The sequence below is a fragment of the Cervus canadensis genome, chromosome 28, assembly GCF_019320065.1.
Source record: "Cervus canadensis isolate Bull #8, Minnesota chromosome 28, ASM1932006v1, whole genome shotgun sequence".
Classification (NCBI taxonomy): domain Eukaryota; kingdom Metazoa; phylum Chordata; class Mammalia; order Artiodactyla; family Cervidae; genus Cervus; species Cervus canadensis.
In genome coordinates this window covers 35,991,999-36,010,533 of record NC_057413.1, presented here as the reverse complement: position 1 = coordinate 36,010,533, position 18,535 = coordinate 35,991,999, and the positions used below count along the sequence as shown (strand labels likewise).

The 18,535-nt window shown below is 37.1% G+C and overlaps 1 protein-coding gene across 3 annotated transcripts in view; it reads right to left on the bottom strand.

Annotated features, from left to right (window-relative positions):
- Positions 1 to 18,535, bottom strand: part of COL21A1 (collagen type XXI alpha 1 chain) — a 213,726-nt gene that overhangs the window by 53,570 nt on the left and 141,621 nt on the right. For all 3 annotated transcript variants that reach the window (XM_043449847.1, XM_043449846.1, XM_043449849.1), the window contains 3 exons: positions 18,112 to 18,165; positions 17,468 to 17,521; positions 17,292 to 17,345 (listed from right to left, as the gene is read on the bottom strand). In XM_043449847.1, coding sequence (XP_043305782.1) covers positions 17,292 to 17,345; positions 17,468 to 17,521; positions 18,112 to 18,165 — 162 coding nt within the window. The remainder of the gene's footprint in view (positions 1 to 17,291; positions 17,346 to 17,467; positions 17,522 to 18,111; positions 18,166 to 18,535) is intronic.

Below are 18,535 nucleotides of genomic sequence, written 5' to 3'. Positions count from 1 at the left end.
TTTTGCATGATGTACTCTGCAAGTAAGTTAAATAAGCAGGGTGACAATATATAGCCTTGACGTACTCCTTTCCCAATTTTGAACCAGTCCCTTGTTTCATGTCCGGTTCTAACTGTTGCTTCTTATCTTGCATACAGGTTTGTCCAACAGTGGGAACAACTAATTTGGTATTACATGACCACTTTGGTTGGTAAAGACCTCCCCTTTTATTACTTTGATCATTAACTCTATCTTAATATGTTACTCTGATTAAGAGGTATTTAAAAAAAAAGTCACCATCAGCAACATACATCAATAATGAAGTTTCACAATTATTTGAAAATTTAATTTCTTCTTATTCTTTGTACTTCTTGTTAAGAGTGATAATCAGAAGGATACAGAATCATATGAATAAAACAGCATCTGCTCTTTATAATGTATAGCAGACTATCCAACTCTAGCTGCATCAGAATCATCTGGAGGGTTAGATAAACTGCAGATGGTGGACCCCACTCGAGAGTTTCTAATTCAACAAGTGCTGATACTGCTGGTCTTGCAACCACACTTTGAGAACCACCGTGGTTCGAACCCAGATCTTAAGGAAGAGACTCTATACGCTTTCTGCACTCACCCACCCGTCTCTGGTGAACCACAATGGCTTTGTCTGGCTTTGCACTTGGTACTGAGTTTTATAATGGCCAGACTGTTCAGCAAGTGTCTCATTTATGTAAGCACTGGTTTCCTGGCTTGCACATTCTTTAAAGGATAGAAACACATCCTGTAGAAGTTTTTTTAATCACCCAGAATGCTTAGAATTGTGCTGAACATAATATGACTATATGTATAACTGCTAGAGCACATCAAGGTAGAAGAAATGGATGATTTATTCTCAAATGCTCAATTTTGGGAAGATAATGGAAATGGGATAGAGTTATTTGTGGACAGAGCTATTTGTAAAAGGAAATGGGATACAGCATTTGTGGACAGAACTATTGCAAATGCTGTTGGAAGATTATGCAGGGTAATTGTGACCAGATGATGGCCAGTAATCTTGACCTAGGAATGATCTCTTCACTGTTTTAATAAGGTTTCATTGAGAAATGAAAGGATGATTTCTGCTTAGTTATCATCCATAAAATTTTCCAATGCTACACACAACTACTGTATGAAATTCAGTACTGTATCCAGAACTTAACTTTATCACTTGATTCCTTTCATGACCTGGAGATCCTGGCATACACCAGTATGTTTGGCTGGTAGGAAAAAAGGCATGTAGCATGTCTCTACCTCTAATTTATCACTTTGCTATTATATTATTAATTCCTTCCTGATATAAGATAAATAGAAAATGTCATGCTAAACATTATTCCTCAATCCAGTCTCTGTAGCTAATGTCAAAGATTATTTATTCTACAGCAAACCAGTTATTTTTAAAAAGCAAATTTAACCAAAAACAGAGATGTGAAATTTGCATTGCATGTGTATTTCCTTTCATGTGATGGTCTTTGGTACTTACCCACAAAAATGAAAGCATGAGTAATTTAGTATGTGGCCATTGCAACCCTCAAAATCTGGCGGAAGGTGTGTGACCATGAAAATATAATTTAATTTTGAAGAAGATCCTTACTTTGTTATTAAACACTATAATTTACCTTTGATCTTATTCCATGGTTTATTCCTAGTATGTAAACAAAACTCTAGCATGCCAGAGAATGTATTAAAGATGTAAGACTGGGTAAGCTCCTCCTGGCTAACCAAATAAACAGACAAGAAATTTGGAATGCATCATGCATAAAGGGATCACACAAACTAGGCCTGAAATTCAGGCTGTGCCATGTAAAGGACTGTTCACTTTGGGGTAAATTCTTTAATTACTCTTAATTTGATTTTAATTTCAAACTGACATTGATATTCTCAACTTCATAGTTTGTTTTTTTTTAGGAAAATAAAATAAGAGTCTTTGTGAAAGTGACTTGAACATCTCTAGAAACAGAAGGGAAGATCCAGAGAAGTTAGCTGCTCTACTGCCATCAAAGAGTGTGGAATTTTAACAGTTCTTTAACTATTATGATTGGTTTCAGGCTACACTATTTTCAAATAATATGTCATTTTTCTATTTGACTGCTATGGTTTGGCATTATAATTTAGGAAAAATGAATTACTTTTTAGGTACTTGAAAAAACACACATTGATTATTTCATAGTTTCTAGGGGCCAGACGGAGAAGGCAATGGCACCCCACTCCAGTACTCTCGCCTGGAAAATCCCATGGACGGGGAAGCCTGGTGGGCTGCAGTCTATGGGGTCCCTAAGAGTCGGACACAACTGAGCGACTTCACTTTCACTTTTCACTTTCATGCATTGGAGAAGGAAATGGCAACCCACTCCAGTGTTCTTGCCTGGAGAATCCCAGGGATGGGGGAGCCTGGTGGGCTGCCGTCTATGGGGTTGCACAGAGTTGGACACGACTGAAGCGACTTAGCAGCAGCAGCAGCAGGGGCCAGAAGTCTGGGCATGGCTTTACTGAGTTATCTGTGTGTGTGCATGCGTGCTAAGTCACTGCAGTCATGTTCAACTCTGTGCAACACTGTGGACTGTAGCCCCCAGTCTCCTCTGTCCATGGGATTCTCCAGGCAAGAATACTGGAGTGGGTTGCCATGCCCTCCTCCAGAGGATCTTCCCGACCCAGGGATTGAACCGCATCTTTTATGTCTCCTGCATTGACAGGTGGGTTCTTTACTACCTGGGAAGCCCAGTTCTCTTAGTAGGGTCTTACAAAGTGGTAACCAGGAGGTCTGCTGGGTTGTGCTCTCATCCTCTAGAGGCCTGACTGCAAAAGTATCTACATTCACATTAACTCACCATGTTGGCAGAATTGAGCAAGTAGGCTCTAAATGGAGCCCCTAATAATGTACCATCATTACAGGAGTGACACCTGTTGGTTAGAAGCAAGTCATAGCTCCCAGGCACATTCAAAAGTCGGGAATTAAAAAAGACCAGCACCAGCAGGTGGGGGTCACTTTCCAGTCTTCCTGCCCCAATTATTTTCACACATATCCCTGTAAGAGTTGTACTGTTTGCCTGGATACCAACAATATATGACACTGTCTGTTTACTCACAGCCTTGACAAGAAGAATGGATTTTTAACTCAAGCTTTTGAACTTTTGTCAATCTAATGGGTGGGTAATTGTACCTTGGAATAGCTCCAATTTGTATTTCTCTTATTATGAGTGAAGTTGAACATCTCTGTACATTTAAGGGCCACTTTACATCTTTTTTTCACCTTAAGAATTATATATTCATGTCTTTTCCCCTCATCTATGTATTTATATTTATTGATATATAATTGATTTACAATATTATAAGTCAAATAACTTGTGATTAGACAGGGGAGGTGATAAATAGATTCGAGGGATTAGATCTGGTAGACAGAAGCCTGGGGAACTACAGATGGAGGTTTGTAATATTGTACAGCAGACAGTGACCAAAATCATCCCCAAGAAAATGAAATGCAGGAAGGCAAAGTGGTTGTCTGGGAGGCTTCACAAATAGCTGAGGAAAGAAGAGAAATGAAAGGCAAGGGCGAAAGGGAAAGATATGCCCAACTGAATTCAGAGTTCCAAAGAAGGGAAAGGAGAGATAAAAAGTCCTTCTTAAGTAAACAACCCAAAGAAATAGAGGAAAAAAATAGAATGGGAAAGATTAGAGGTATCTTCAAGAAAATTGGAGGTATCAAGGGAAATTTCATGTAAGGATGAGCATGATAAAGGACAGAAATGGTATAGACCTAACAGAAGAAGAAGATATTAAGATGTGGCAAGAATACACAGAAGAACTGTACAAAAAAGATCTTAATGACCCAGATAACCACGATGGTGTGATCACTCACCTAGAACCAGACATTCTGGAGTGCGAAGTCAAGTGGGCCTTAGGAAGCATCACTACAAACAAAGCTAGAGGAGTTGAAGGAATTCCAGATGACCTACTTAAAATCCCAAAAGATGATGCTGTTGAAGTGCTGCACTCAATATGCTAGCAAATTTGGAAAACTCAGCAGTGGCCACAGAACTGAGAAAAGTCAGTTTTCATTCCAATCCCAAAGAAGGGTGATGCCAAAGAATGTTCTGACTAGCATACATCTCACACGCTAGCAAAGTTATATATATAGTACCCCATGATTCCCGGTTGGTCAAATCATCCATGGATTCACATTCATGGATACAGAGGAACCACAAACACAAAGGGCAGACTATAAATCATACTTGGATTTTCAACTGCGGGAAAGGTTATGCCCACAACCCCAGTGTTGTTCAAGGGTCAACTGTAACACCATGATCAAGGGACCAAGGGTAACATACCAATGATTAGACATGTGGGTAGTATTTACTCTGATGTAATGAGAAGGACATTCATCTCTCTGTTATCCTTCTCTACCACCCCCAAATAATTCCAATCTAATCAGACAAACCTGAACTGACTGACTTCTAACAGAAGCCCTAACTAATGCTCTGCAAAACTGTTATAAAAAGTAAGAAAAGACTAATAAATCATCACAGATAAGGGGAAACTAAGGAGACATGATTAAAAAAAAAAAAAAAGGAACGTGGTGTATTCTGGATTGGATCCTGGAACAGAATAAGGACCTTCATGGAAAACTAATGAAATCCAAATTAACTATAGAGTTCAGATTAATTTATAGGAATTTGACAATACTGATTTCTTAGTTTTGACAAATGCATCATAGTAACATCATGAGAAACTTGGTAAGGTATATAAGGAAACCTCACTGTACTATTTATCTATAACTTTTCTATAAATACAAAAGTACTCCAAACTAAAAAATTTCTTTAACAAGCCCCAGCAGTTTTTTTTTGTTGTTGTTGTTGTTGTTAGAAAATTTCATGCTGATACTAAAACTTAAGTGAAGCTTATATGAACCTCAATTATTTATTACAATTTTAAAAAGAAAAACAAATTTAGAGACTTAAACTACCTAATTTCAAGACTTATTCTGGGCTTCCCTGGTGACTCAGATCATAAAGAATCCACCTGCAATACAGGAGACATGGGTTTGAGCCATGGGTTGGGAAGATCCCCTGCAGGAGGGCATGGCAACCCACCAGTATTCTTGCCTGGAGAATCCCATAGACAGAAGAGCCTGGTGGGATACAGTCCATGGGGTCACAAAGAATCAGACACCACTGACGTGATTTAGCACACACACAGATGAGTAAAACAGAATCAAGAGTTCAAAAATCAGTTAACACATATATTGATCAATTGATACTTGGCAAAAATGCTCATGTAATTCAATGGGAAATGAAAACCTTGCAATAAATGGCACTGGAATGACCAGATCTCCAGGGAGAATAGGGAAGAAAAGAACTTTAACTTTTATATCACACAGGAATTAAAATCATCAAAATGGTTCATAGAACTAAATTTGTAAACTCAGTTCAGCTCAGTAGCTCAGTTGTGTCTGACTCTTTGTGCCCCCATGGACTGCAGCACGCCAGGCTTCCCTGTCCATCACCAACTCCCAGAGCTTACTAAAACTCATGTCCATTGAGTCGGTGATGCCATCCAACCATCTCATCCTCTGTTGTTCTCTTCTCCTCCAACCTCCAATCTTTCCCAGCATCAGGGTCTTTTCCAGTGACTCAGTTCAGCTCAGTCACTCAGTCGTGTCCGACTCTTTGTGACCCCATGAATCACAGCACTCCAGGCCTCCCTGTCCATCACCAACTCCTGGAGTTTACCCAAACTCATGTCCATCGAGTCAGTGATGCCATTCAGCCATCTCATCCTCTGTCATTCTCTTCTCCTCCTGCCCTCAATCCCTCCCAGCATCAGGGTCTTTTCCAATGAGTCAGCACTTCACATCAGGTGGCCAAAGTATTGGAGCTTCAGCTTCAGCATCAGTCCTTCCAAAGAACACCCAGGACTGATCTCCTTTAGGATGATATGGCTGGATCTCCTTGCAGTCCAAGGGACTCTCAAGAGTCTTCTCCAACACCACAGTTCAAAAGCATCAATTCCACCAGCCCAGGTTGGATGCATGAGACAAGTGCTCGGGGCTGGTGCACTGGGAAGACCCAGAGGGATCGGGTGGAGAGGGAGGTGGGAGAGGGGATTGGGATGGGGAACACATGTAAATCCATGGCTGATTCATGTCAATGTATGGCAAAAACCACTACAATATTGTAAAGTAATTAGCCTCCAACTAATAAAAATAAATGGAAAAAAATGTATATTTACCAAATTACTGTCATAATTAGTTTGATGGGATGGTTTTCCCTGCTCCTGGAAAACACAGATTCAAGCCTGTAATTTTTTTCAGATAGAAACTATTAAAGTTATAAGCATATTCACTGGTTAAAAAAAAAAAAAAAGCGTCATTTCTTCGGTGCTCAGCTTTCTTCATAGTCCAACTCTCACATCCGTACACGACCACTGGAAAAACCATAGCCTTGACTAGACAGACTTTTGTTGTTAAAGTAATGTCTCTGCTTTTTAATATGCTGTCTAGGTTGGTCATAGTTTTTCTTCCAAGGAGCAAGTGTCTTTTAATTTAGTGGCTATAGTCATCATCTGCAGTGATTATGGGGCCCAAGAAAATAAAGTCTCTCACTGTTTCCATGGTTTCCCCATCTATTTGCCAGGAAGCAATGGGGCCAGATGCCAAGATCTTAGTTTTCTGGATGTTGAGTTCTAAGCCAACTTTTTCACTCTCCTCTTTCACTTTCACCACAAGGCTCTTTAGTTCTTCTTCTCTTTCTGCTATAAGGGTGGTGTGATCTTATATCTGAGGTTATTGATATTTCTCCCGGCAGTCTTGATTCCAGCTTGTCCTTCATCCAGCCTGGCATTTCACATGATGTACTCTACATGTAAGTTAAATAAGCAGGGTGACAATATACAGCCTTGATGAACTCCTTTCCTGATTTGGAACCAGTCTGTTGTTCCATGTTCAGTTCTAACTGTTGCTTCTTGACCTGCATACAGATTTCTCAAGAGGCAGGTCAGGTGGTTTGGTATTCCCATCTCTTTAAAAATTTTTCAGTTTGTTGTGGTCCACACAGTCAAAGGCTTTGGCATAGTCAATAAAGCAGAAATAGATGTTTCTCTGGAACTCTCTTGCTTTTCAATGATCCAGTGGATGTTGGCAATTTGGCCTCTTGTCTCTGCTTTTCTAAATCCAGTTGAACATCTGGAAGTTCACGGTTCTTGTACTATTGAAGCCTGGCTTGGAGAACTTTGAGCATTATTTTGCTAGCGTGTGAGATGAGCACAATTGTACGATAGTTTGAACATGCTTTGACATTGTCTTTCTTTGGGATTGGAATGAAAACTGATCTTTTCCAGTTCTGTGGCCACTGCTGAGTTTTCCAAATTTGCTGGCATATTGACTGTAGCACTTTCACAGCATCATCTTTTAGGATTTGAAATAGTTCAACTGGAATTCCATCACCTCCACTAGCTTTGTTCATAGTGATGCTTCCTAAGGCCCATTTGACTTTGCATTCCAGGATGTCTGGCTCTAGGTGAGTGATCACACCATTTGTAAGCTACAGTGGTACAATGTTAGAAACTATAGTATTTTATATATGCATTTAGAACATTTGAAAATATTTTCTTTTAGAAGAAAAGAGAAAATTTCTGACCTTAGGTAAAGATTCTTAAAGACAACACAAAGACATAAGCAAAAAGAAATTCTAAGAAGCTAGATTTCATCCTGGTTAAAAACTTCTTCCCATTGAATAATACCATTAAGAAAATGAAAGGCAATCTGAAGGTCAGGAGATAATATTTACAAATACATGTCTGATAAAAGACCTATTGTACAAAGAACTCTTGCAACTCATTAACAAGAAAACAACCAAAAGTTGTTTTTTTTTAATTGTCAAATGTTTTGAATAGACACTTCACAAAAGAAGATATACAAATGGCCAAGAAGCCCATAAAAAGATGCCAACCCTGTCAGTCATCAGAAAAATGCAAACTAAAACCATATGAGATACTATTACGTACCAAATAAAAGAGTTAAAAAGAGTTAAAATACCAAATATTAAGTGTTGCCAGGATGTGGTAAAAGTAGAATTCTCTTGAATTGCTGATGGTAATAGCGAATAATACAATCACTTTGGAAAATAGTTTGGGATATTCTTAGGAAGTTAAATATACACTCACCATACAATGCAGCAATTCTACTAGGTATCAACCCAAGAGAAATGAAACCATGTCCAATCTAGATGTGTATAAGCATATTCATATCAATAATATTTATAAATGCCAAATATAGGAAACAATTCAAATGTTCATCAGCTGATAAATGAAGAAACCAACTGTCATATATCCATACCACTAAGCATGGTGTGTGCGCGTGTGTTCTGTCGTTCAGCCGGATTCAATTGTTTGCGACCCCATGGACTGCAGCCCACCAGGCTCCTCTGTCCGTGAAATATTTCCAGGCAAGAAATACTGGAGTGGGTTGCCATTTCCTCCTCCAGGGGTCTTCCCGACCCAGGGATTGAAACCTCATCTCCTACGTCTCCTGCTTTGGCGGGCACATTCGTTATCACTGCATCACCTGCGAAGCCTTAAATACTATATGATTATATTTAATTGACATTGTAAGAAGCAAAACTCTAGTGACAGAAAGCATAGTCCACACGAATGCATGTGGATGCACTCAATTCCTTTGAATGAATGAATGAATCAACTAATCAATCTCCATCCCTCCCTCTTCCTCAACCTTTCCCTCACCAACACCTCTTTACCCTTCTCTATATAAAATATATATACACACACATGAAAACATAAATATGTATTTTGATATATGAATATACATTTCTATATTGACACATATATTATAAACAATATAAACACACATACACACATCCTATTGATATTGTTTCCTTAGAGCAACCCTGACCAATACACAACCAAATGCAATGCACAGATACTGATTGTATCAAGTGTAACAATAGCTATTTAGGACACTGTTTTTAAAAAATTAGAAAAATTTGAATATTAGAAAATAGTGTTGTATTGACATTAAATCTCCTGGGCATCATGATGAAATTAAAGTATTCTTAGGAGACACAGGCTTTCCTGGTAGTTCAGATGGTAAAGAATCTGCCTGCAATGTGGGAGATCTGGATTCAGTCCCTGGGTTGGGAAGATCCCCTGGAGAAGGGAAGGGTTACCCACTCCAGTGTTCTGGCCTGGAGAATTCCATGGACAGAGAAGCCTGGCAGGCTACAGTCCAGGGGGTCGCAAAGAGTCAGACACAGCTGAGTGACTTTCACTTAGGAGATACAAGCTGAAGTGTTTAGGAGAGAAATGCACAGAGTCTAATTTACTTTCCAGTGGCTCAACAAAAAATATAGAAATAAATACTTATATATTTATGTGGTGCAATTTTCTGTATGACTGAAAAATTCCAAAACAAAAAGCTGGGTGGGAGGAAGAAAACAGATTTTAATAAGGTCAGAAAAAATTAGGTATGATTCATTATTCAAACATTCCAAAAAGGAAATATAAACTGCAGACTATTCAGACAAAGAATATTATTAAGCACTAAAAACAAATGAACTATCAAGTCATGAAAAGACACGAAGGAGTCTTAAACACATATTACTAAGTAAAAGAAGCCAATCAGAGAAGACTACACACAATATAATTCCAACTCTATGACATTCTGGAAAGGAAAATCTTTGGGGACAGTAAAAAGATTAGCGGCTGTCAGAGGCTAGGGGAAGGGAAAGATAAATAAGTAGAGAACAGAATTTTTAGGGCAGTAAAGTTATTCTGCGTGAGACTGTAGTGGTGGATACGTCATTATACATTTGACTACACTCACAGAATGTACACTATCAAGCATGAACACCAGTGTAAACTATGGACTTTGAGTGATAGGATGTGTAAATGTAAGTTCATCAATTGTTTAAAAAAAAAAAAAAGTGCCACTCTTGTATGAGAAGTCAATTCTGGGGAAATCTACAGGAGGAGGAGACAGGAGGTATATGGAAACATTTAGTACATTCTGATCAGTTTTACTGTGAGCCTAAAACTTCTCTGAGAAATAAAGTCTATCTTTTTAATTAAATAGACTTTTAAAAAACTGTGAATGACTCCAGTAAAAAACTTCAAACAGACAAGAAGAACTATATTAGAAGATCCACACTAATTAGAAAATTCAGGACATAACCAAAGTTAAATATGAAGGGTAGCATGGACCTAGCAGGAAAGTAAATATCAACAGTGAATTAACTTAAAAATGTTAACCATAATTGTATTCTCAAGATATTTCACTATCAGAAATATAGGGAAATGGAAACACATTTCCATGCAAAAACTTTTACACAAATGTTCATAAAGTACTATTTATAAGAGCCCAAAATTACAAACAACTCAAATGTCTATGAACTGATAGATGAATAATAGCCATATATTCAAACAATGAAATATTATCAGCAATGAAAAGGAATAAAGTACTAACACAGGGCAAAACATCGAAGAACCTCACAAATGTTAGGATAGGCCAAGAGATGAACCACAAAAGACCACATGGTTCATATGATTCAGTTTATATGAAATGTCCATATGGGCAAATTCATGTGGAAAGGAAGTAGGTGAGAGGTTGAGTATGTTGTTGTTGCTCAGTTGCTCAGTCATGTTCGACTCTTTGTGACCCCATGGACTGCATGACAGGCTTCTCTGTCCTTCCCCGTCTCCCAGAGCTTGCTCAAACTCATGTCCATTGAGTCAGTGATGCCATCCAACCATCTCATCCTCTGTCACTCTCTTCTCCTCTTGCCCTCAATCATTCCCAGCATCAGGGTCTTTTCCAATGAATTGGCTCTTCACTTCAGGTGGCCAAAGTATTGGAGCTTCAGTTTCAGCACCAGTCCTTCCAATGAATAGTTAGGGTTGATTTCCTTTAGGACTGACTGGTTTGAGTCTAAGGGACTCTCAAGAGTCTTCTCCAGCATCACAGTTCAAAAGCATCCATTCTTCCATGCCCAGCTTTCTTTGTGGTCCAATTATCACATCCTTACATGACTACTGGAAAAACCATAGTTTTGACTATAGGAACTTAATTGGTAAGTAATGTCTCTGATTTTTAATACACTGTCTAGGTCTGTCAAAGCTTTTCTTCCAAGAAGCAAGTACCTTTTAATTTCATGGCTGCAGTCAGCATCCACGTTGATTTTGGAGCCCAAAGAAATGAAATCTGACACTGTTTCCACAATTTTCCCATCTACTTGCCATGAAGGGATAGGACTGGAGGCCATGATCTTAGTTTTCTCAATGTTGAGTGTTAAGCCAGCTTTTTCACTCTCCTCTTTCACCTTCATCAAGAGGTTCTTTAGTTCCTCTTCACTTTCCGCCATTAAAGTGGCATCATCTGCTTATCTGAGGTTATCATATTTCTCCCGGCAATCTTGGTTCCAGCTTGTGATTCATCCACTTCTGCATTTCGCATGATATGCTCTGCATATAAGTTAATTAAGCAGGGTGACAATATACAGCCTTGATGGATTCCTTTCCTAATTTTGAACTATCGCTCCATGTCAGGTTCTAACTGTTGCTTCTTGTCCTGCATACAGATTTCTCAGGAGGCAGGCAATGTGCTCTGGTATTCCCAGCTCATCAAGAATATTCCACAGTTTGTTGTGATCCACACAGTCAAAGTCTTTAGTATAGTCAATGAAGCAAAGCAGATATTTTTCTGGGAATTTCCTTGCTTTTTCTATGAGCCAGTATATGTTGGCAATTTGATTTCTGGTTCCTCTGCCTTTTCTACATCTAGCTTGTACATCTGTAAGTTCTCCGTTCATGTACTGTTAAAGCCGAGCATGAAGGATTTTGAGCATAATCTTGCTGGTATGTGAGATGAGTGCAACTATATGGTAATTTGAACATTGTTTGGCATTGCCTTTATTTGGAATGAAAACTGACCTTTTCCAGTCCTGTGGCCACTGCTGTGAAAGTGTTAGTCACTGAGTCGTGTCTGACTCTTTGTGACCCTAGGGCCTGTAGCCCACCAGGCTTCTCTGTCCACGGAATTTTCCAAGCAAGAATACTGGAGCAGGGTGGCCACTGCTGAGTTTTCCAAATTTGCTGGCATAATGAGTGCAGCACATTAACAGCATCATCTTTTAGGCTTTTAAAAGCTCAATTGGAATTCTATCACCTCTGTTAGCTTTGTTTGTAGTAATGCTTCCTAAGGCCTACTTGCCTATACAGTCCAGGATATCTGGGTCTAGGTGAGTGACCACACCATCATAGTTATCTGAGTGACTAAGAGCTTTTTTGTACAGTTCTTCTGTGTATTCTTGCCACCTCTTCTTAATATCTTCTGCTTCTGTTAGGTCCATACCATTTCTGTCCTTTATTGAGCCCATCTTTGCATGAAATGTTCCCGTGGTATCTCCAAGTTTCTTAGAAAGACCTCTAGTCTCTCCCATTCTATTTTTTTCTTCTCTCATTGCATTGTTTCCTGGAGAAGGCTTTCTTACCTCTACTAAAACTTGCTATTCTTCGGAACTCTGCATTCAGTTACATATATCTTTCCCTTTCTCCTTTGCCTTTCACTTCTCTTCTTTCCTCAGCTATTCGTAAAGCCTTCTCAGACAACCACTTTGCCTTCTTGCATTTCTTTTTCTTAGAGATGATTTTGGTCACAATGTTATGTACAATGTTATGTACACTGTACATTATGTACAATGTTATGTACAATGTTATGAACCTCCGTCCATAATCCTTCAGGCTCTGTGTCTAACAGGTCTAGTCCCTTGAATCTATTTGTTACCTCCACTGTATAATCATAAGGGATTTGATTTAGGTCATACCTGGGTGGCTTAGTGGTTTTCCCTATTTTCTTCAATTTGAGCCTGAATTTTGCAATTGGGAGCTGATGATCTGAGCCACAGTCAGCTCCAGGTTATTTTTGCTGACTGTATAGAGCTTCTCCATCCTTGACTGCAAAGAATATAATCAATCTGATTTCAGTACTGACTAACGTGATGTCAGTACGCCACCAGATGATGATGTCCATGAGTAGAGTTGGAGTGATTGCCAGTGTGTACAGGGTTTCTTCTTGAGGTGATGGAAATTATCTAAAATTAAACTGCAGTGTTGATTGAGTAACTTTTTAGATATACTAGAAACCATTGAATTTTATACATCAAATGAGTAAATGTATGATATGTGGCTTTTTTTATCAATAAGCTGTTAAAAAGAGTGAACTGAGGTTTACAATTGTGGGTATATACATGTGAATGTATCACCCAGATTAATATCAGAAAGGGGAAGAAAGGAGAAAACGAAGAACAAACTTAGCCCAAGTTAGCAAAAGGAAAGTGAAAGTGAAAGTTACTCAGTTATTTCTGACTCTTTTTGACCCCATGGACTTTGTCCACGGAATTCTCCAGGCCAGAACACTGGAGTGGTATCTGTTCCCTTCTCCAGGGGATCTTCCCAACCCAGGAATTGAACCAGGGTCTCCTGCATTACAGGTAGATTCTTTACCAACTGAGCTATCAGGGAAGCCTAGCAGAAGGAAGGAAATAATTAATTAGAAGAAAACTAAATGAAGCACAGAATAGGAAAACAATAGTAATAAAAAAAGACAAAGCTAGAGTTTGGATTTTTTGAAAAAAGAAAATGAATAAATCCTTATGAGGCTAATTAAGAAAAAACAATAACAGCCAAGACTCATAATCAGAAATAAAAATGGGAAAAGTTACAATTGATGCAAAAGAAAAATTTTAAAACTCTTATGAATAATTATATGGACAAACTAGAAAAAAAGATAAATTCCTACAATCTACCAAGACTGAATAAATAGAAAGCCTGAACAGACCAATGACAAATAAAGAAGACTATATAAGCAATCAAAAGCCCTCCAATAAAGAAAGTCCCAGGACCAGATGACTTATCAGGTAAATTCTACCAAATACTTAAAGAAGAATTAGTACCAATCCACCTTACAGTCTTCCAAGAAAAAGAAGACACAACACTTCCAAACCAATTTTATTAGGCCAGTATCAAATAAAGCCCAAGAAGACACTACAAGAAAAGAAAACTACAGGCCAATATCCTTCATGATCATGCATACAAAAAGTCTCAACAAATATTAGCATACTGAAATCAACAGTGCATCAGAAGGATCATACATCATGAGTAAGTGGGATTTATCCCTGGAATGCAAAGATGTTTCAATATTGATATACCACATTGAGAGAATAAAGATAAAAATCACACAATCATCTCAATAAATGCAGAAAAAGTATTTGATGAAATTCAACACCATTTCATGACAAAAATTCTCAACAAATTAGGTATACAAGAAACTTACCTCAACACAGTGAAGACCATAGATGTATGAAAAGCCCACAGCTAATATCATACTCAATGGTAAAGAGGTAAAGATTTTTCCTCTGAGATCAAGAACAAGGCAAGGATGCCCACATCCACCACATCTGTTTACCATAGTACTGAGTGTACTAGTCAGAGCAGTAATGCAAGAAAAGGAAATTAAAAATATCTAAACTGGAAAGGAAAAAGCAAAACTCTCTGTTTGCAGACAATATGATATTGCATAAGGAAAACACTAAAGACTACATAAAATACTGCTAAAACTAATAAATGCAGTAAAGTTGCAGAGTACAAAATCAACATACGGAAATCAGTGCATGTTATACAATAACAATGAACTATCTACAAAGGAAATTAAGAAAATAATCCTAAAATTGCATCAAAAATCATAAAATGCTTAGGAATAAACTAAGCCAAGGAGGTGAAAGACTTGAATGCTAGAAACTATAAAATATTGATGAAAGAAATTAAAGACATTAGTTAATAAATGAAAAGACATTCCTAGCTCATGGATTGGAATACTTCATATTGTTAAAATGTTTATTCAACCCCAAAAGATCTATATATTCAATGCAATCCATACCAAAACCCTAATGGCATTTTTCTATGTAAATAACAAAAACAATCCTAGTATTCAAATAACTAAAAGCACAGATGACAAAAGCAAAAGTAGACAACTGGGATTTTATCAAACTGAAACGCTTCTGCACAACAAAGGAAATCACCAACAAGATGAAAAGAAAAGGCATACTATGTAATGGAAGAAAATATTTGTAAGTCATATATCTGATAAAGAGTTAATATAGAAAATATGTAAGGAACTCCTACAACTCAATAGAAACAAAAATCAATGACCCATTTAAAAATAGGCAAAGGAACTGAGTAATCACGTCTTCAAGAAGACACACAAATGACCAACAAGTAAATGAAAAGGTACTCAGCATCACTAATCATCAAGAAAATGGAAATCAAAACTACAATGAGATATCACCTCTTACCAGTTGGGGTTATTTTATATATATATACAAAGTGTTGGCAAGAATTTGGAAAAACTGGAACCCTTGTACACTATTATAGGGATGTAAATTGGTACATCTACTATAGAAAACAGTAAGGAGGTTCCTCAAAAAATTAAGAATAAAACTATGTTATCCAGCAATATCACTTCTGCATATTTAACAAAAAGAATGAAAACTTTGAGGAGATATCCAAACTACTGTGTTAATTGCAGCATTATTCACAATAGCCAAGACATGGAAGAAACTTAATGTCCATCGATAGATGAATGACTTTAAAGATGTGAGATAGATAGGTACACACACACACAGAGGAATATTTTTCAACCTCAAAAAAGAAAGAAATCTTTCCATTTTCAACAACATAGATGAACCTGGAGGACATACACTAGTGAATAAGCCATATCCAAAATGATAACCATTACATGGTCCCACTCTCATGAGGAACCTAAAATGGTCAAATTCATAGAAGCAGAGAATAGAATGATTTTTGTCAGGGGCTGGGGAAAGGGAAACAGGGAAGTATTGGTCAAAGGATAGAAAGATTCAATTATGCAAAATGAATAAGTCCTAGAAATCTACTGTACAATATAGCTTAGCGCCTATAGATAACAATACTGCTTTGTAAACTTTAAAATTTGCTATGAGGGTAGATCTTACATTGTGCTCATATTACAAAAAACAATAAACAATGATAAGGGGGGAGGAAGGAAACTTTTGGAGGGGACAGATATGTTTATACCATCAATTGTGGTGATGGTACACTGTATATACCTATGTGCAAACTCTCCAAGTTGTATATATATAAGAATCTATGTTCTCTAAAACATCAAAAGACTAGATTATAAAACCCATGAGAGTTTTGTTCTCTTCTCTATGTCCAGCACCTATGAAGTATAAATAAATATTTGTTTAATCAACAAATAGGAAATAAAACACAAAACTAGTCAAATAAAATTAATAACACGATTGAACTCTTGAAAACAGGGCCCCGTACTGTATGTTCAGGAAGCACTATCTGTAATCTTTAAGGAATCACTTGACGCTTGGAGAACTTCCATAACCTTTAAGTAACAAAATGGACAATGTTTCCAAAGGAAAAGAAAACACCTATAGATCAAGGAAATCTGAACTGAATTTTTGAGCAAGTGTGGCCATCCAAGTTGTGACCATTAGGAAACATGATGACATTTTTAATCCAGTGCTTGACCAAGTGGTCTTGCTGGCTGATGGATTTACACAAATTCTCTCCTAGGGATCAAAACAAATAAATGAACAAACAAACAAACACACTTACAGCAGGATAATGAAGTGGACTGTTGGCTTATTCCAGATATACTGACTTGAATACATATATGTCCCTGAAGTCCTTTTATTTAATAGGTCAACTATAGAAAGACTGTTTCTGTTTGATAATTGACCCAGAAAATCTTCTATATGTAAGAATAATATGGGGTTCACCCACCATCATAGGAGCATGTGCCTTTGAGTTTTTTCAGGATTGATGAGTGATTGGCACTTCCCCATTCTTCTTACTCTAATTCTCCAATATTCATATCACACAAGTTGTCAGGGTTAAGATTAAAATTGTTAGGGTTGAGGATTCATTCCCCTACTCTCTGAAAAAAAAAAAGTCAAATCCCTTGGGAGACACATCTAAGAACCTGTGGCTCAGATCCACTAAACAAACCTATCTGAATGGCTCATTGAAGAAGCTTCTAATGTCCTGGGATTTTATTTCCAACACATAAGAATTCATAATATATTCAAAATAAATTGATTATGATCTTTAAATTACAACTTTTAGTTCATTCATTTTATACCAATGTCATATGTAAACAAATGTCTAGTATCTGTACATTTTCCTCGTAACTCACTAGTTACAGAAATCTTTTCTTTGGTAAATACCTTGTAACCAGGGCTACCCATTAATCCATCCTTTCCATGTCTTCCTGGTTCTCCCTGAAAAATAAGTACAAGTATTTTAATATATTTTGACACTAATGTTTCTTTTTTAAATGAAGATAGTACAGGATAAATTTTATTTAATGTAAATACTTAAGAAAATTTTCCATCAAACTCACAGCACGTCCAGGAAGGCCAGGAAAACCAGCATTCCCCTTTTCACCTTTTGCACCCTGTTTTTAAAAACAAACAAAAACAATCCTTACAAGAAGGTTTTTAAATTCCAACTCAAACTTAAATAGGAAAGAAAGATAATTTCCTCATGGACTGATAGAATTCATGGAACCACAGCTTGTGTTGGCCCTGCAGCTTCGGGCAAAGCACTATTTTACCAGGACACAACATGACATTGAGAATAAGATGGATACAGAATTACTAAAAGCATCTTAACACAGAAACCACGTCTAGGCAGAATTAAAAAGAAATGTGTATCTTAAATATAGAGAAAACATAATTTCCCTTCGATGAGAAAAAATAAGGTTCTCAATGGACACACTGTTAAACAGCTACTACTTCCAAGTAATCTCCCTCTATAAATATTTTGAAAGTTCAGAAGGGTCAATAACACAAAGTATTCTTATAGAAAATCAAGTTTAACAGTCAATAGTCATTTTCCCATTATTTCGTTGTTCTGAATAAACCTCACAGAGAAAGGCGAAAAAAGCTAATTGCCAGAACAGTGGACTGGGACTGAAATTTCAATTTTCTATTTCCATTATATTGAAAGTTCAATAAGATACTCTGTTTGGGGATTTAAACTTCCCTTTTTGCCATAAAATCCAGGTGATCCTTTATCTCCTTTGGGGCCCATTTCACCCTAAAAGACAAAATATAAATCCTGAGTTTTAGAGAAGTATTTAGTATTTCTCTTATGGATTAAAGAAAAACACCAATTATACACAGTGGAGTTTACTACGCTAACATCAAAATAAAATAGAAATAAAATTATTTAAAGTTTATTTACAAAAATCTTATATCCCAGGCTTTATAAAACAAAAGCAAGGAAAAGTGAGGGCATTTGTTACTCTAACAGGGCTTTATATGATAAAGGTTAAGAAAATTTCTGTATAATCAAAGTTACTCAACAATTTTTAAATACTATAAGATTTATGGCTGAAAATTTTAAATGAAATTTGTAAAAGCTTTATGTAAACTATATATTAATCTTAACCTAGTAACTTAATATA